The 18,607-nt window shown below is 51.5% G+C and overlaps 6 protein-coding genes across 6 annotated transcripts; 2 read left to right on the plus strand and 4 right to left on the minus strand.

Moving 5' to 3' along the window:
* Positions 1-691: 691 nt before the first annotated feature.
* ASPACDRAFT_32107 (putative chromatin remodeling complex subunit (Chd3)) lies at positions 692-5,161 on the minus strand (the record flags this gene model as incomplete). The annotated part of the gene is made up of 3 exons (XM_020199858.1): positions 692-1,215; positions 1,275-4,839; positions 4,901-5,161. 3 exons carry the CDS (start codon positions 5,159-5,161, stop codon positions 692-694), a joined length of 4,350 nt encoding a protein of 1,449 aa, XP_020054282.1.
* Positions 5,162-6,094: 933 nt separating this feature from the next.
* Positions 6,095-9,737, minus strand: ASPACDRAFT_62207 (putative SNF2 family helicase/ATPase; the record flags this gene model as incomplete). Its single annotated transcript, XM_020203770.1, has 4 exons — positions 6,095-6,208; positions 6,267-9,236; positions 9,292-9,435; positions 9,618-9,737. The coding sequence occupies 4 exons, from the start codon at positions 9,735-9,737 to the stop codon at positions 6,095-6,097; spliced, it is 3,348 nt and encodes a 1,115-aa protein (XP_020054283.1).
* Positions 9,738-10,600: 863 nt separating this feature from the next.
* Positions 10,601-11,389, plus strand: ASPACDRAFT_53491 (uncharacterized protein; the record flags this gene model as incomplete). The annotated part of the gene is made up of 1 exon (XM_020202754.1): positions 10,601-11,389. One exon carries the CDS (start codon positions 10,601-10,603, stop codon positions 11,387-11,389), a length of 789 nt encoding a protein of 262 aa, XP_020054284.1.
* Positions 11,390-11,832: 443 nt separating this feature from the next.
* On the minus strand, positions 11,833-12,190 carry ASPACDRAFT_31762 (uncharacterized protein; the record flags this gene model as incomplete). The annotated part of the gene is made up of 2 exons (XM_020199836.1): positions 11,833-12,014; positions 12,082-12,190. The coding sequence occupies 2 exons, from the start codon at positions 12,188-12,190 to the stop codon at positions 11,833-11,835; spliced, it is 291 nt and encodes a 96-aa protein (XP_020054285.1).
* Positions 12,191-12,489: 299 nt separating this feature from the next.
* ASPACDRAFT_53493 (putative AP-3 adaptor complex subunit mu) lies at positions 12,490-14,628 on the plus strand (the record flags this gene model as incomplete). The annotated part of the gene is made up of 3 exons (XM_020202755.1): positions 12,490-12,533; positions 12,590-13,009; positions 13,101-14,628. The coding sequence occupies 3 exons, from the start codon at positions 12,490-12,492 to the stop codon at positions 14,626-14,628; spliced, it is 1,992 nt and encodes a 663-aa protein (XP_020054286.1).
* Positions 14,629-15,242: 614 nt separating this feature from the next.
* Positions 15,243-17,838, minus strand: ASPACDRAFT_80053 (hexadecenal dehydrogenase). The gene is made up of 5 exons (XM_020205554.1): positions 17,653-17,838; positions 17,314-17,544; positions 16,412-17,211; positions 15,982-16,341; positions 15,243-15,573 (listed from the first exon to the last, which is right to left on the minus strand). The coding sequence occupies exons 1-5, from the start codon at positions 17,796-17,798 to the stop codon at positions 15,524-15,526; spliced, it is 1,587 nt and encodes a 528-aa protein (XP_020054287.1). The 5' UTR covers positions 17,799-17,838; the 3' UTR covers positions 15,243-15,523.
* Positions 17,839-18,607: the final 769 nt, after the last annotated feature.

The raw sequence follows: 18,607 nt of genomic DNA on the forward strand, positions 1-18,607 counted from the left end.
AGGGATCAACGTCGATACATAGGCATTCTTTGCTTGCCCGTGCTGTCCCTAACAGAGTGTCACCTAATAGGATCGACCCATACTTCGTTTCCAGTCCTGAGATTGACATTTATGTGTCTGATAAGCCTCGATGCGGTCTGCTGGCAACGTGGAGGTAGTAAGTAACGATTATATCGGCGGGTGACGTTGGTGACACGAACGATCCAACGAATGAGCAAATCAGCATTATCCACAAACGGTATTGCGAAAAATCTCAGCAAATACGCAGCACGCGATGCGCGGAAACAGGAGGAGAATGGCAACAAACGAAATGAAGTCTACTTCGAGTTCCGTCCTGAATTTGATATCCACAAACGAGATGCAGTCGGCGGGATGTTCTGGTTTGAACCAGCCGGAGCCAAACAGGAAGGAAGAAAGGAAGGAAGGAAGGCAGGAAGGAAGGCCAAGATCACGAACATGTGACCCGATTTATCAGCCTCAGATCCATTGCTTCTCTAAACGAAATGTAATTACATAGCTTTTTCATGCAACTCCTGCCAATGCTATGATATCACGAACTCCGAGACCCTGGAGGCAACTAACGCTGAATCAATCCCTATGGAAAGAGAACAAGATAACAAAACCACCACCGCCACGTGCTGCTTCCTGCTGCTTCCTGCTGCTTCCTGACCCTCTTGATGAACTGTTAGATTTACACTCCGTTGGTAGGATGGTGTTGAGATATATGAGTAGATAAAGGGAAAGAATGTCCGGGATTCATCAATGCTTGACCAGCTGGCTCTATGCGATGTTCAGTAGTGAGGTCGACAACAGGGGAGCTGGTTGCAACAGGGGTGGAGGCAGGAAGAGTCGCACCGCCTGCTGCAGCCTTACTGGCCTCTTTTCTCTTGCGCAGTGCAAGGTTGCCACGAATACCAGTCAGATACTTTTTCGCTAGGAGAACGAGCTCCCTATCCTCAGTACTATGCTTTATAGCATCCAGCATCCTGGCGACTTGTGCATCAGACTTCAGATGAGGACATGTGCGCGAGTAACCATAGTGGGCAAGACCACAGAGGGGACAATGCTCAACACCAGCCAACCTCAAGCGACAGGAACCAACCGGGTGAGCCTGCTTGCATGCAATACAAGTTGGTTGCTGAGTTTGGTTAGGTTCCGCACTGCCATCCATGGCCAGCGGCAAGTTGATGGGAGCAATTCTTTCGAATTCTCGAGCTGTGGCTTGCGTTAGCGAAATGCGAATAACCCCAATCGAAGGAGAATCGAGCACTTACTCTTAGTCTTTTTGGGGATGACCGGTTCATCACGGTCTAGCTCAGGGGCCAAGTCAGACTCGGAGTCGACGGCGTCTTCGACCTGGTACTCTCCGTCGCTGTCTGCTAGTCGCTTTATATGATCATCGACGGGGGACGATTCCCTGGCAGTTTTGCCGTAATCAACATTGGTACGCTTCCTCTTTCCACGACCAAATGTCTCCGCTTTTCGCCTGGCTTCCTCGGCTGCAGCTTGTTCTCGCTCGCGCAGAATGTTGTCCCAAATGTCAGCATTGGGTATAGTCTGCTCAGTCTGCTCAGTCATTTCCTGGAGGCGATCCTCCAGATTCTGGTTATCGTTTGCCCACACCCGAGCAAAGCTGAATTGGGACTCCGGGTCACCTTCAACGGACGCCTTGGCTTGTTCGGCTTGACTGCGATCAAGGAGCTTATCGACAGATTCAGAGTCATATCGTACATCGCCAGAGTCATCGTCATCAAACAAGGCCTGAGCTCCATGACGGAGGACAGACTCAAGATCTTGCCCGTCATCTTCTTCAGCCACCATGCGGTCAATAAGAACGTGGTCTAGGACCATCTTCTTCTTGCCTATTTGCATGATTTTCTCTTCGGCACTGCTCCGGGTCATAAGCTGGAAGACAAGAACCTTGTTCGTTTGCCCTATTCGATGAGCACGCGACAACGCCTGCATGTCTTGATGGGGGTTGAAATCCGGGTCCATAATGATCACTGTATCTGCAGTAGCCAGGTTGATCCCCACTCCACCAGACCGAGTCGAGAGAAGAAAGGCGAAGTAGGGCGAATCCTGCGCGTTGTAATCGTCGATCGTCTTCTGCTTCTCGAGCGAAGTCATTCTCCCATCGAGGCGAAGATGTGGCAAACCCATTCCGTCGAGGAAATCCTCGATTATGTCGAGATTTTCGAGAAACTGACTGAAAATGAGGACCCTATGGCCACGATCCTTGAGTTTTGGGAGCATCAATTCCAACAATTGAAGTTTACCAGCTGCATCCACCAAGTGCCGATGAGATTTCATCCTATCAGCAGTTCTCTCCTCGATGGCTCTGCTATAGACGAATGGATGACACAGACATTTGCGCAGTTGCATGAGAATATTGTTCAGGTTATGTCTTTCGGCCTGTTTCAAAGCCTTGGCCCCATTGCGCTGAAAGATAGCCTTGATCAATTGAGGGTTTTTGGCAAGGATAGATTTGTATAGTTTCTTCTGTACCACAGACATCGAGACCGGAACAATAATCTGGGCAACTGGAGGAAGAAACGTGAGCACTTGCGCTTTTGTCCGTCGCAGGAAAAAAGGCCGTAGCATTTCATGCAGCTTTGTAATATTCTCCTGTGAAAGCGTGCCGTACTCTTGTTCGAGGTCAAAGGCCTTCTTTGACGGGTCGCAAAACTGGAGCAAGTTGAATAGTTCTCGGATGTTATTCTGGAGCGGAGTTCCGGTCAGAAGCAACTTGAACGGAAACCTGATTCGCGACAGTGCTTCATAAAGCTGGCTCTTGTCGTTCTTGAGCCGTTGGCCTTCGTCAACAACCAAGCCGGCCCAGGGAATCTTTGCCAGGAATCTGCGGGATGCGTCATCAACCATCGTCTCATACGAAGTCACGACGACATGGCATCGGAGAGTAGGATCGTCATCAGCATACATCTCATACTCTTTGGCAAGATTGCGAGAAAATGCAGACCCGTAGTATGTCACCACCCGCATTGAAGGAACCCATGACTTGATTTCCTTGCGCCAGTTGGGACAGGTGGAATTAGGCACCACCACTAGGAAAGGCCAGCATCTATGGTACTGAATCAGGGTAGCCATGAAGCCAATGACTTGAATCGTCTTTCCAAGACCCATCTCGTCGGCAAGAATAGCGTTTTGCTGTTTGAACCACATGTAGTAGAGCCAATTGACACCATCATGTTGGTAGTCCATCATCTCTCCACCCGTCATAATGGTGGGCTGATGGTCTTTGACCAGATCAGTTTGGAAGTTCTTCTTTCTCTTCTTGGCCAGATGTCTCCTCAAAGTTTCTTGGTTCGGCTGACGGACATATTCCCGTTTGACCCAGTCCGCAAAAGCAGTTTTGAAGTCCTCCCATCTCTCTGCATCACTACGATCAGGAGGCGTATCCCAGACTACATCCTCATACGGAAGACCTTTGAATTTGACATATACCTGAGACACATTGTCAATCCGCTCAAGGTCCGTTTCATAGGACCTCTGCTTGCTTTCTCCAGGCGGCGATGAGCTAGAATAACGGACGTCGAAGATGATATCGATGCGTAAGTAGTCCTCCGGGACAGCTTCTTCGATAGTCCTTTGCGGTGCGAGGTTCTTCTTGAGAAAGGCCCGACGCATGATATGGTTAACAAAACCCCAGACCCAGCTTCCAGGCATCCAGGTCGCGTTGCTGTAGGGTTGGTTCTTCCATTTGATAAGATACTCTCGCTCCGCTTCTTTCGCGGCTTTCGCCTTTGGATCGACTGGTCGCCAGGCAACTATAGCACCGACTTCTCCCGGGACTGAAGCACAGTCCTGGCAATGCCACGTAAGATGAGCGACATCAGATAGATGTTCGAAGTGAAAGGCTCGATGACAAGTAGTGCAACGGAATAATAGATTAGCCACGTTATTGACCCGCGACATATCGATGAAAGTTATAGGATCCTTCCCACCATTCTGCTGCCGAGACTGTTGCTCCTGCTTCGGCGTTAGACGATCCCGTAGTGGCCTTGACATATTCCCTTCGCGATTGCAGATAGCACAGTGGCCTTGATGAGGAACAATTGGGTCTTTCGAATGAGCAACTCCCAGGCAGTTGCGGCATTGAAGGACAAACAAGTCTTCGGTGACTTTAGTAACAAGATGGTCTCGGGCAGCCCGAGGACCCAAGCATGAATGGTGGAAACTGCTGGTACATCCCTGGCAGAATACGAGAGGTCCTTTCGCATAATCGTCTCCAATGACATGGCAACTCTTGCACGCGCCGCGATGTCTTTCCCGGAAAGGATCATTTTCCGGCATCTTCTGAAACTTTTCTTTGGCACCGAAATACTTTTCATGGTGTTTCGGTGTGCCCTCATTCTCGGAAATTTCATCTTCATTCCGTTCGCGCAGATTCTTCCGCAAAACCTTTCGAGTCCTTGTCGACTGACGCGTGCCTACTGGGGTACTACGGCGGCTGTCTTCTTCGTCCGATAGCAGGATCTTCGAGCGCGACTTACTCTTTCGAGCCCGTAACATGCGACGCCCCCTTGGTGTTGTACCAGATGATGCGATAATATCTTCACTGGAAGAATAACCTCCTCGTCGTGAGTGACCTATCTCGTCATCGCTACTCAAATCTCCGAAGAATGCCGTGAACCCAGTATTTCTAGCCCGGGTAGATCGCTGAGTACTTCTCCTGGTCCGCTTTCTTGCGTCGGACAAGTCCGAGTCTCCTTCCGATGTTTCGTGGGATTGAGATGAGGCTGATTCATTGGGACCGTATTGGAAGAAATTCGATAGGGCTTGCCGTCCATTTTTGAGAGTTTCAAGCTGCTCGGATGAGGCCTGAAAGATCAGACAGTTAGTTACACGATACGCGGGCAAAAAGGTTGCAAGTGCAACATACCTTTTGAATCTCGCCACTTTTCAGCCTAACACGATACAGAAGCCCGCCCTCTGTCTCAGAAACCTCCTCACTGATGATGTACAGAGCTTCAAAGTGTCCAGGTAGGAAGTCGCAGTCCTCGATAACACTGCTGGGGGCAAGTGGAACCTCAACGACAGGCCGCGGTAGCTGAAGCTCTGATGGGCTTTCTTGGATCAAATCGCGTTCTGGTGAATCTTGCTGAGGTGGAGATTCATCTTCAGATGCCTCAATCTCTGGCATTCCAGACTCTTTCAAGGCTCTTCCATCTTGAGGCGCTTCCGAGATGCGAGCAGCAGGGCCGCTCTTGAACTTGGCAAGAAGCTCCCCAACAAGGCCGCCTTCGCTATCAGAGTTGTCCGACATGTGCTGGTTTGGTCTTTCGTTGTAAATTTCTGTTCCGTCAAGGAAACAGTATTTCAGAATTGAAGCATGAGCTGACGATGGCAGTGAAAGACCTATGTGTGCCTGTATAATCGGAAGAAGAGAGGTAGGTTGTGGTATTCGTTGAAATCGAATATTGAAGATGAGTTGACACCGGGATAAGATGACACTGAGATTGGAGGCTCTAGAAAGCGAGTCGAGACGGTTGACTTTTGTGCACAAAGGAAGGAAGAGAAATGTGCCGCTTCATCGTTGAGATCATGTATAGCAGCTTCGTCTCTTCCTGAGACGGTGATATTAATTAATTCATGCGGACGCGTTCTATCGACGCGGTTCAGAAAGGAATAAAGATAATGCGCCTATCTTATCAGGGACTTAGTTTTGGGTACGGTAAGTGGCGGGCGGTGGAAACCGGCAAAACGGGTTAGATTGCTTTCTGCGGTAACTAGACGGCTGAGACTCTCTCCTGTGCTCTTTCTACTGCTGCTCGTCTTGGATGATGATCATCCTCAAGGAATGATAAATAAAGGAAGAAGACTGCATGGGATTGAGGAATCCGCACTGACCCCCACCTTGATCTACATGCCACAGAGACTCGAGGTGGGAAGTATGGAAAAGTAACATTATAGACTACAGTAACATCTATTTGCCAACGCCCAACCTAGCATATATGAAACATAATGAACCAACAAATCCCATCCCCAACCCTCTGTCAAGACTTCCCAAACAGTTCACAGAAAAGTCATAAATCTTAGTCATTTGATACCGAGACCGTGCACAGGCTAAGAGAAATCACTTCTTCCGGCTTTTCGATTTCGAGGCGGCGTTGGACGAAACACTGGCAGCTCGTGACGTGGAGGCTGAGTTTGCTTTGCTGCCACCCTTGACAGCCTTCACCTGCTTGTTCTGCGAGGAGCGTCAGTAAGAACTATGCAGAAGTTATCAATAAGAAGTTATGACTTACAACTGCACCACCCTTGGTTTTCTTCTTTGCAGGGGCCTCTTCTTCATTCTCAACCTCCTCTTCGTCCCGATCACGTCCGCGACCTTTGCCACCTTCACCATTCGCCTTTCCGTCTTCAGCGGTCTCGAACTCCTTAGCGACAGTGTTCAATAGTGTGGTGCACCGACGCCCGATTTCGACAGGTGTCCGGCTAAGAAAGAACCAGTCGAAGCGGAAGAGGGGAGACTCGCGAATCTCGTCGCGGATTTTCTCATATAGACCTTCGCCATCGACCCCATACTTGTCTAGCATAACCAACAAGAATCGATCCTCTTCTTCTGTATAGACTTTCTTATTGGTAGTCGAGACCGTGTAGTTGATCTTGAGCTGTTGAAGGGGCACGCGGTACATCTCCATCTTCTTGCGCAACATCTTGCGCTGATGGTTCATCTTGCGAAGCTTTTCCTCGCCTTGATCGATGACGCGAAGATACTTAGGATAATCTTGAATTTCGGTGTATCGTTCCCAGAATACTTGAGCGTACTCCTCGATTTCGTCCGGCTCCTTGCTATCAACCTCGGTAGCAATGCCGGCATAATCAGTGCGACCGAATTTGGCTGAGCCATTGACAAACTGCTGGAAATCACGGCGGTTCCAGGTAGAGAAGCCTTCTTCGGACATCTTTGCCTTTTGTGCCTGCTCCTCTTCCGTCAACGGCACGGCATTGTCTATCTCTTGTTGCTCCAGATCACGCTCGGCTTCACGCTCACTGAGCTCTTCATCAGGACCGTCCGATAGAGGAACCTTATAGCCAATCTCTTTGTGGAAGTACGCCGTTTCCTTCTCCTGAAGCTCTTGAAGCCCAGGGGGGAAGAATTGCCAATCATGGACGGCAATTTGCTTGGGCGCTCGCGGAACCTTCGGTTTAGGATCAGCTGTTCTGCCACCGGTGGCCAAAGCTTGACGATAGTACTTGTCGATAGAGTAGAACTGCTCCTTTCGCTCGCGCTTGGCTGGGTTAATCCAGTTGATTCCGATGTCTTTCTTGCGATCGGCGAAATCTTGACCATTCCACTCGTATGCACTCTCCGAACTAAACTTCTGGAGGTCGTCGATTCCAAGCTTTTCGTACTTCTTGTTGAGCTCCGCGGTTCTTTCTTCACCCTTGCGCAGGATAGCATCGATGTCATCTTCCGACAATTTGTTCTCCGTAGACAAAGACCCCGTTGCGCCTTTCTGGGTGAAGACGTTGGCAGCTCCATGCTGAATCATGCCAAGGAGCTCGTCTTTCGAAGCAGCATTCTTGGTTTGCTGCTGGGCACGCCCTTGTTGAATAACGAGTTGGTCCAACCGCAATTTCTGCGCAGCACGCTCTAGAACTTTTTCCTCAATGGCATTTTCTGTGATGAATCGGAATACAACAACCTGCTTGGTCTGACCGATACGATGAGCACGATCCATGGCCTGCAGATCCGCCTGGGGATTCCAATCACTGTCGTAAAGGACCACGATGTCGGCGGTTGTCAGGTTGATTCCCAATCCGCCTGCTCTGGTTGTAAGAAGGAAGATGAATTTTTCTGAGTCAGGCTTGTTATACTCGTCAATGGCGGCGATTCGATCCTCATGAGCGGTCGTACCGTCAATGCGGCAATATTTGTACTCTCGGAATACGCAGTAATCTTCCAGGATGTCAAGAACACGACTCATCTGGGAGAAAATGAGCACGCGACTGCCCTGCTTCTTCATGCGCGCCAGAACCTTATCAAGGATTACCATCTTTCCCGCATTGTCCACAAGATGCTCATCGGTTGTGTATGGAGGACCTGGCTCGGCGCCTTCGAAAAGGTACGGATGATTGCAACACTTGCGCAATTGCATGACAATATTTAGCAAACGAGTCTTCGATTCGCGCTTGCCGGCAGCACCATTCACCGCGTCGATGTCCTTCTCCAAGATTTTCTGGTACCATTTGACTTGCATCTCTGACATGGGTACGTATAGGTTGATTTCCTTCTTAGGAAGCAGGCTCTTCTCCACGTCGTTCTTGACACGGCGCAGCAGGAAAGGCCGCAAAACGCGGTGGAGTTGTTGCACCACAGTGTCCTGGTCAGCATCCTGACTGGAGAACCATTGATCAAAAGCCTCCGAATCACCAAAGACATCCGGTAGCAAGAAGTTCAAGAGAGCCCAGAGTTCGTGCAGGTTGTTCTGCAGAGGAGTACCAGTAATCAACAGTCGATTCCTAGAATGGAAGACACGAATGATCTGTGCCAGTGAAGACTCTTCGTTCTTGATACGATGAGCCTCATCGATGATGATGTACTCCCAAGCAAACTTCTTCAAGTGACTCTTCTCGCGAAGAACCATTTCATAACTGGTGATACAAACGTCGAAGTTCTCGTCCAGAAGGCGCTCGTTGATCAAGCGATGCCGCTCTTCCTTGTCACCCTGCAAAACAAGGACATTCACCTCAGGAGTCCATTTTGCAAACTCTCGCCTCCAATTGTCAAGTGTTGATTTCGGGACTGCGACAAGGTGTGGTCCAGTGATTCCGCAAACGTGTCGGAGGTAGCCAAGGAAAGAAATGGTCTGTAACGTTTTGCCCAAACCCATCTCATCCGCCAGAATACCAGAGATGCCGTTTTCATGGAGGGAAACAAGCCAGTTCAGGCCGGCAATCTGATAGTCGCGCATCTCTCCCTTGATGAAGGGCGGGGATTCCCGGAAAACGGTGCCCGTTTCGCCGCCACTCCTTTCGTCTTTGAGAAGTTCGGCATCTTCTTCTTGTTCTGTTCTGCGACGTCTGTCGGCGCTCGCACCACCAGAGCGAGCCGATCCCTTCTTCTTAGCTTTTGCTTCCTCTTCTTCATTTTGCCGGTCGATCTCCGCCATGATCTCTTTAATTCGCGGGTTGGGATTTGTTTCTATGAAATGACGGAATAGATCGGTGAGGCCGAGGAGGTAGCGAAAACGACGGATAGAATCATCTTCCTATAACACACAATGAGTGGCCGCTAGTGCATGGATATGTAGCATATCCACCTACCATTGACTCGTCCAAGCGACCGTGCTTTTTACCCAGGATACTCTTTCTCATGTGAAAAGCTTCGGATCGTCGTCTCCGCCCATCCAAAGGCGGTGCGTCGCCTGCAACACTGCTCGCCGTGGTGTTGGGGTTCGTATCAGTATCCTATTGCGCGCCCGTTAGCCCGAATATGCGTGATAGCAGTGATCAACATCGGAGGGTTAGTACCGTGTAGTCGGGAGTGTCCTAAAAGTTCGAGAACGCCCTGATGATTAGCGAAAGCGTCCTTAGAGGATATATAACATGATTTAACAGGTATTGTTCATGGCATGAATGCGCGCACTTACCGTCATTTGCGCGTCTGGTCTATCAACTGGCACCGACGTGATGGGCTCTGCAGCCGCATCTGTCATTGGGGTGTCTGCCTGTGACGGCGGGTCGGAAGTCGGAATGTGTGAAGGAGCCATGACTTTCCAAAGCGCACCTTGCGCAGGCAAGTTCAACTATATCGGGAGAAACGCGATCTGATAGTATACAATCAGACTAGTATGGAGGGAGTGAGCTGATCGGAGAAGATTGGCACTCCTTTGAGTGTGAAATAAGTGAGGACAAGCCTGGTCACACGATTTGTCTTTGAAGGATGGAGGACAAAGATAGAGTAAAAAACAATTGTAGTGACGGAGGATGATGAAAGGACGAAAGAAGTACCGCCTCGCAGTCGCGCCGGGATGGCAAATGGAAATTCGCCGGCGAAGCGCGGCCCATTGACGCGCTGATTGGCCGGGGAGACGCGCAAGCTTAAGGTGAGTAAGAAGTGAGTCAGCAGGGGAGGAAAGAGGGGAAAAATCGGGACTCGGGAGGAGGAGGAGGAGGAGGTCGTCCCTCCGTAGCCCGTACTGCAGGGCACGCTGGCAGTACTGTACACTCAGGATAAGGCGCTTGCCCAGAAGAGCAGAGCGGAAAACAAGTTTCCCCGCTGTGGGTCACGTTACCCGGTCAGACGCAAAGAAGGATCAGCTGCGCCAACATTCTCCCGATCGAATCATCCTTGAGTCAACATCGTGTGTCTACTTCACTCTCCCACTCCCTTTCTTTCCTCCTTATCTACTTCGTCCTTACTTGTACTGTCACCCTTTGTGAACATATCTCTGAAATATTCTGATATTGCCGGCTCCTCCTGACCCTTTCGAGTAATTGCCCGCTCCCTGTTGGCAGCCAACGCACGGTTCAATTCACCCCTCCTAGTGGCGGTTGTGACGACGTCGCCGTCTCTAAGACTTTGTCTCAAGTTTCCTGCAACGCTACTTCTTTTGCTGCAGTCCACTTCATTATGGACTCGATGAGATCTTTGAACACTTCGTTGCCGAAATCGACACCCCGCCCGCAGCCCCCTGAGCAGCTTCTTCAATCGTTCAAGGCGGCTGCCCTCTCGGTCACCAACCTTTACAAGAATGCCGTTTACGAACAAGCTCAGGCCAAGCAAGCAGGCTATCAAGAAGCAATTGAGGACCTATTGCACTTTCTAGATCGGGAAAACCTCGGGTTGGGTGATGGAGAGGGCTGGAAGGTTCGACAGTGGGCCACAGAACGGAGCGACGGCATCGGTGCCCATAGCGACGACGACGAGGTTGAGAAACAAACCAGAGGCACAACTTCTGCTGCAACTCGCAAGGCACAGCCCGAATCTGAATCGACTCGACAAGCATCCAAGTCAGCATCTCCATCGGTCGACGAGCCGAGCGCCCCGCCACCCCAGGCTTCATCACCCCCGTCCTCCCCTCCGTCGTCCGAACCTAGTACCTTCGACAGACCTACAATCTTTACTTTCACTGCCGGACCAGCCTTCCCACCAGAGCAAGATATGGATATGCAAGCTTCGGATAGTTCAACACCCTTGTCTCAAGACGGCGCGCCCGTCAGCGTCTCAGTACTGCCTCGAAATGCCCGGCAGCAAACCCGTCATAACAACTTTTCACGACCCAACCCTCGATCATCCACTCGCGAGTCCTCCGTCGGACTTGGCTCGAAACGCAAGCTCGCAGTGCCGGATTTCTTCGACTTGTCCGGCCTCGGGAATCGAGACTTGTTTGGCGGCGGCAAGCGAGGCCGCTTCACCTGAAAGAATATTGTATCGACGATCAGACGAAGTTCATATTCCTATGGTTACGCAGCGGTTATTAGTACATTGATCCATTTTTTTTGTTTATCCTGGTGCATTTGTGGGAGTATTGCATGCGGTCTTCAGGCCACGGTCATTTATCTTTCTTTTTGTTTTCACTTCCGTTTTCACGCTCATCCTATCCTCCACTGTGCTTCCTTTCTTCACATCCACTTTTATCCACCCTTCATTTCTCTTCCTTTTTGATTCAGAATCATCCAATTTATAGAGGTTAACAGGCTTTGGCGATACCCGGCGAGGCAGCTCGTGTCAATGCTAATCATATAAACATTTCATGCACTCATTCACAAGTGACCCTTCTCAATCATGCAGTATTTTCGATCATTTGAGCTAATATACAAAACGCCCTGAGTGGAATCTGAATCACAAAATTCATTTGAGTATTAGTTGAAAGCCCTCCAGATGCCCATGCCGACCAGGGTTGCGGAAATAGTCGCAATGCCGAGACGTCGAGATCCCATCTTGTACTTGGTAGCGCTTTGCATAATTGTCTTCTCTTGCTTCCTGAGGTTGCTCATGCCCGTCCAGTAGCTGTAGACACCGAGGCCGATAAATGCGGCAGATCCTGTGTTCCTTGAGGCTTAACCACCGGGGCTTTCAAGCGAGTTGGGGCAGACGGAGAGAAAACCAACCTGTAATGCGGCAGGATAGACAGTCATCGTAGGATTCTTCGGCGAGCATGCGCTTTGCATCCTTGGGCTGAACATCCCAGCGCTCAGTCTCATTCGAGGAGGAAGGCATGTTGAGCGAGAGCGGCAAGGAGAAGTATGAAGTCCGAAAGAGATTATGAATAAACGGAGAACAATAGATAACTTGGACTGCTGTATACAAGCTCAATCCATCGAGCATGGAAATCCCCGAGACGGGAATCAATCGGATTCATCCGATGGACAAGGCGGAGGTGGACGGCAGAACGCGGGCGATTTGGAGGCGGATGGCCTCATTTCCCTTCCCCGACCATCACGCCCGGACGGACCATGACCGCCCTCTCCCCCCCTCCCCCTCCCATTCCCCAGCCCCCGTCGAGTTAGGTCGCCATCATGAGCGGCCAAGTCGATGCGCTTTACATCTACGATGAGCAGACGTCTGTTTCTCCAACACTCTTCTTTCCCCCCACAGCTACTGACGTCTGTCCTTCAGCAATCCGATCGTCGAGCAGGTCTACCGCTCCCGTCCGCCCTCCGCACCAGTAATCCGCTCTCTCTTTCTCGCCCATGCGGCCCCTCGCCCCTCAGTGCTGTACCTGCCCGGTGCGATTCCACCGGTGACCGTCTTCTCCATCGTCCAGTCGAATCTCACCTTCCTCGCAGTCTCCGAGGTTGACTCGGAATCGCTGCTGGTGCTAGAGTTTCTACATCGAGTCGTCGATGTCCTCGAGGAGTTTGTTGGGGCGCCATTGCTCTCAACAAAGCTACAGGCCAACTACGATGTGGTCGCACAGCTACTTTACGAGATGTGCGATGGCGGCATCGTGTGCAACACCGAGCCCAATATGTTGCAGGAGGTGGTGGAAATGCCAGGATGGATGGGGAAACTCTTGGGCGGGGTTGGGTTGGCTGGGTGAGTAACTATACCTTGTCGATGACCCCGCCACTTACGCATACGGCGCTCTGAGTCAATTATACTAACCCTCGTGGTCCTGTCAAAATAGTTCATCCACGCCAATCCTCGGCCAGCCCAACGCATTGAAGCAATCTTTGTCGTCCGCCGCCGCAGCACAAGGTCCCGCGATACCTTGGCGGAAATCCGGTGTTCGTCATACCTCGAACGAGATATATGTTGACATAATCGAGTCCTTGTCGGTCACTATCGCCCCTTCCGGTCGTCTGCTATCAGCTTTGGCCTCCGGCACCATCGCCTTTACTGCAAAGGTCTCCGGTGTCCCAGATCTCCTTCTCTCCCTAACGGCGCCCGGCGGCCAGAAAGCCTTGGGGCAGAAGCTGGAGCTTCCTGTTTTCCACCCCTGTGTGCGATTAGCGCGATGGCGGGAACGGCCGGGGGAGCTCAGTTTTGTTCCACCGGACGGACGTTTCATTCTCGCCGGGTATGAGGTGGATCTCCTACCGCTTGACCCCAACCTCGACCAACCTCCCACCCACATGGAGAAGCTTTTCCTGCCGGCTATCGTGGATGTTCGCAAGTCTCTCGGTCCAACAGGCGCCGAGTTCGAAGTGCGCCTGATTCTGAACACCAACTTTCCGGGCTACACATCCGCCAACCGGCCCGGAGTTGGGCGCAGTGGGTCGGGGTCATCGACCCCTTCGTTCCTGGGAGGTGGCGGGAACTCCACGGCGCCTGCCTTGGAAGAGGTCATCGTTACAGTCCCCATTCCCAAGTCGGTCCGGAATATCACAGAGATGCAAGCCAGCCGCGGAGAGGCCTTGTATACTCCGGGGAGTGAGGTGCTTGAATGGCGAATCCCGACCAAAGACGCCGGTACGGTTTCCGGCACCGCAACCCTGCGGTGTAGCGTGGTTGGTCATTACGATGAGGACGATGCCGAAGACGAGTTGGAAGATGCGGACGCCAACCTCCTCCAAGGCTACTATGACCCAACCACGGCATACCAGGACCCGCAAACGGGCACCACAAAACGGAAGACCAAGAAAAAGAAGAAGAAGAAGGTCGTCAAGAAATCCTCTCGCGCAGCCGCGGCGGTTGCAGCAGACGCCGAAGCATCAGCTTCTCCTGCCGCCGACCCCAACAAACTCCTGGATGCCGAACAGCCCCAACCCTACACCCCCTCCGACCCCTCCCAGCCGTCAACTCCAGCCCCTCCAGCTCCCTCACTACCATCAACACTCCTCCCCGAAGCCGAAGGCGACACGCAACATACTACCCCAGAAACGGGCGCCGAACCCGAACACGAACCCGAACCCCACAACGCCCGTACAGAAAAGCCCCGCCACAACTCCTCCCCCAAACCCTCCAAAGACCGCCAGCCAGCCAACATATTCCACACCGCTCCCCGCAAGACCAAAACTCAACTCAATGCCATACTCATGCCCACCTCCGCCTCGGTCTCCTTCTCCGTGCGCGGCTGGCTCCCCTCCGGTCTCAAAGTCGACAGTCTCAACATCGACCCGCGGAAAAGCCGCGGGCTCGGCGAAGGCGTCAAGCCATACAAGGGGGTCAAATACCTCTGCGTGAGCCAAAAGGGCGTGGAGAGGAGGTGTTAGCGGGTCTCAGGCTTCGGGGTTCAGTGAGAATCCGGAGCCAGAAGTCATCCCCGTTCCTCACTCCTCTCCCCGTGGATGCACATCACCCATCACGCACCTCCCAGGCATCCCCTAACATATCCTTCTCTATATCTCAAAAAATATTTAGCCTGCCACAACCACGTTACTGTATATGGTCGGGTTGCTCATGTATCCCCGCACCCCCCGGAAATTTTCTTTTTGCTTAACCCTGTCACATCTCAAGTCTTTCCCGACATCTCTTTCCAATTTCTGGCTCATAGACCATTTACTTCAAAACCTAGGTATTATTTGTGCAACCCTACGGGTTTTGCTTCTCTTGACGACCACCACTACTAACTATCTTGATACGAGATCTGGGATGTGACGTGACATGCATGCAATGATGATAAATAGACATTCGAATCCACTGGAACCAAGAACGCCGGAATTTGGCCTTTATTCTTGAGTAGATGCATGACTAATAAAAAAACGATTCATAAAAATGTAGACGCCTACATTTTGAACATGACGCCGGAAAAAATCATGATCATACTTCAAATTTGTCTCACCGGCTAGCTAGCCTGCTAGCTACATAGGTAGGTAACCCCCACCACCGAGTTAAATGGTATATATCCCTTTCTCCTTCAGCACAGAACACAGCCCCCAGCCCCTCAAAATGCCGCCGGGCACAAATTATAGTATACATAATCATAAACATAGGACCCCCGCCCCCAACACTTTTAAGGCACAAACCAAAGCACAAACGCGCCAGCTGGAAATCCAAAGGAATTCGAATATTAGAAAAGAATCACCCGGAAATCAATGCACCGAACCAAGAAATATCCAGTAAATCAAACATCAGATTGTTACTTTGACAATCATCGGAGGGGTTTCTTCATAGCTTGGAACCTCGGCGGTCGAGGAGCTGGAGTGCGAGGTATGCCACTGGAGATAGTATATGGTAAGTATATATGGTTTGGCTGACATTCTGTGTTTCTTTGTGGTTCAAAAGTGTCCAGAGTTGTGGATAAAGGATTAAAAATTAGACAATAGATGTCAGAGGGAGTTAAGGCAGGATATTAGATCATGTGACACCGGTTAAAAAGGGTATGCGGACAACCACCAGGGCGCGAGGGTTGAAATCGAACACGTGAGTGAGATCAATGAACGCAGGCCGATAGTATCGGTTCGATTCCAATGCAGACTCGGGAGTTTACGAGTCGACCCTTATTCTGCCGATGGTGATGCGGACAGTAAGAAGACTGCGTGCGAACCGGGATGGTGCATGGGGCAACAAATCCAAAAAGATAACACTGATAAGTGGGAAAGACAAGTAAGAAAATTATCACTCACCCGCAGCAACAATGGTGGCACGAGTGACGCCGGACTTGACAGATCCACCGCCGAGAGTGAAGAGATAGCGGAGCCAGCCGAGTCGGAGCTTCTGTCCGTTGCGATCAAAGTCCGGCGTCAGGCTACCAGCCTTGATGAAGAATTCCTGCTTCTTGCCGAAGGGTGGGTAGCGGACGGCCAGCGCGGATTCGATCCAGCCCGGGCTGGTGGTGATGGTGCGGCGGTGTACGAAGACGTCGAAGCTGGCCTTGCCACGGTAAGATCCGCTGCCACTCTCGCCCACACCGCCGAATTCGAGAGTGGGGATGTGCAGCGCGGCGTCGTTGATGGCGACACCGCCGGAGCGGGTCTGGGAGAGAACTAAACGAAAGAGAGGTTAACTTGGGTGGCTGGGTGATTCCCGGAAGAGAAAGGGAAGAAGATCACATACTCTTCTCGGCTTCGGCCTTGGTGCCGAATGGGTAGAGAGCCAAAGGCGTAGACTGCACGCCGTTGGCGATCTTGATCGCCTCATCGATGCTGTCGACGGGAAGAATGGTCAACAGGGGACCGAAGCTCTCCTCGGCGACCAGGGAGTCATCGACCGAGTCGATCTGGATGAGCGTGGGCTCGATGAAGCGCTCCTTCTCATCCATCGTTCCTCCCAGAAGGATCTTGCCCTTGGTGTTATCGATCATCCTTTTGATCCGCTGGAACGAAGCATCATCAATGATGCGACTGAGGTCAGGGGAGGTCTTGGCTCCCTGCGGGAAGAACTCGCTGTAGGCCTTCTTAAACTCATCCACCACCGCCGGCAGGATGGGTTTCTCCACAAGCATATAGTTCTGCGACGTACAGAGCTGTCCGGCATTCGTGACCTTTCCCCACAGCATGCGACGCGCCACCAGCTTGGGATCAGCATTCTTAGAAATGATCGCGGGGTTGCGACCGCCCAGCTCCAACACGACGGGGGTCATATGGGGCGCAGCTGCCTTGCAGATGATTCGGCCGACATTCGCACTACCGGTGAAGAAGATCTTATCCCACCGCTCCGCAAGGAGCGCCTGAGTTTCCGGGACTCCGCCCTGCACCACGGTGTACGCCTCCGGATCGAGCGCCGCCTCGATGATCCGCTGGATCACCGATGCGCTGTGAGAGGACTTTTCACTAGGCTTGACCACCACAGTACAACCGGCGGCGATAGCACCAATCAACGGACCCAGAGTCAACTGGAACGGGTAGTTAAATGGACTATGATCCATCCATAATTAGCTTATTCCGAAATGCCTCTCCCCGCGCATACCAAGATAGTGAGCGGCAGCAGGCAAGGCAACGCAAGGCAGGCCCACATACCCAATAACCAAAACACAACCCAAAGGATCCTTCCGAATCTTCGGGCTCACGAATTTGAACGTGATATCGATGTTCTCCGCCTTCTCATCCTTGACCCATTTCTGCAGATTGCGACACACGAAAACGATATCGTTCAACACCCAGTTAGTGTCGCCGAGCTCAGTCTCGAAATCCGGTCGGTTGAGGTCCCGTCGGAGCGCCTCGCGCATTTCCTCGAGATGATCTTTCACTCTGTTGCCAACGGGCAAGGATTAGCGTTATGCCTTTCTTAGTCCATACCTCTTCTGCTTGTGCTTCGGGGAAGAAGAACAAGAAGAAGGAGAAGGGAAAAGAACTCACGCCCAGTATAGCTTGCGGAGTTGGACCAGCCGGTACTCCACATCGCGGGTCTTGTGTGCATTGAAAGTCTGGCGCACCGTCGAGACGCGGGACTGAATCTCCTCGATCGGAGTATATTCAAGAGGAGGGATCTCTATTGCGCCCATTGTTGCGATTGTTGAATGGCTAAATTAGGGGAAGGTTGGGAGGAGGAGAGGAGGGACTGGGAGAGGGATGGAGGGGACGGAGGGGTGGAAAAAGCCGGCGGAGGTGAGCCAGGTAGAAATAGAAGTAGGGGGAGGGGGGGGTGGATATGAGCGACAAAGCCAGGCGATCATCCCGAGAATAAATTACGAGCGCAGGAGCAGTAGAAATGATCGTCCTGGTGTGGCAGACTATGGAAGAGACCGGATGGAGGAGTTGCGCCGACAAGAGAGCCCGGGACCAGATCCATAGAACAGGAAAGGATGGAGTTACCAGTAGTGTTGAAAGCACATGCGGCCAAAAACCAAGCCGGGTTCGGGGCATTTCCCTCAAGCTCCTCCTCCTTCCTAAGTTTCCTTCGATCCACTCACTCCCCCGCTTCTGAACGGACCGCGGCTGGTCGGCAGCCCGTCTCTGATCATGTTCATTTGCGAAATGAATACCTCGGTGGATTCTGTCAACTGCTTAGCTTCGGCCAAAAGTCGAACAAAGTAACAGTCTACCACAGTCTACCACAGTCTAACTACACTAATGTTTAGGCTAATGTTTAGCCTACTTTTCAGTGTTCACAGTGCACTGACTGAGACCACGCTTCATCCCCTCCTGATTTTTTCTGCACAGCTTCAGCAATGGCCATTGGCGGGTTGCATCGGCCTGGTTCCTGCATGGACTGTTAGAGAAGTTATAAAAAGACATGTCCTGAAATGAAGAGATACACTGATACGAAAGTCAGAACTTTAACGGGCAAAAACAAAAAGCCTACTCTCTGTTG

This window comes from Aspergillus aculeatus, assembly GCF_001890905.1.
Source record: "Aspergillus aculeatus ATCC 16872 unplaced genomic scaffold ASPACscaffold_12, whole genome shotgun sequence".
Taxonomy (NCBI): Eukaryota; Fungi; Ascomycota; class Eurotiomycetes; order Eurotiales; family Aspergillaceae; genus Aspergillus; species Aspergillus aculeatus.

Bases quoted from the DNA above. Each gene is read 5' to 3' on its own strand.
- ASPACDRAFT_80053 (XM_020205554.1), bottom strand. From the start codon at position 17,798: ATGGGCGCAATAGAGATCCCTCCTCTTGAATATACTCCGATCGAGGAG. The intron at 17,545-17,652 runs GTGAGTTCTTTT...CGTTGGCAACAG, and splicing joins CTCCGCAAGCTATACTGGGC to AGTGAAAGATCATCTCGAGG. The intron at 15,574-15,981 runs GTGAGTGATAAT...TACTATCTCCAG, and splicing joins TGCCACCATTGTTGCTGCGG to TGGCATACCTCGCACTCCAG.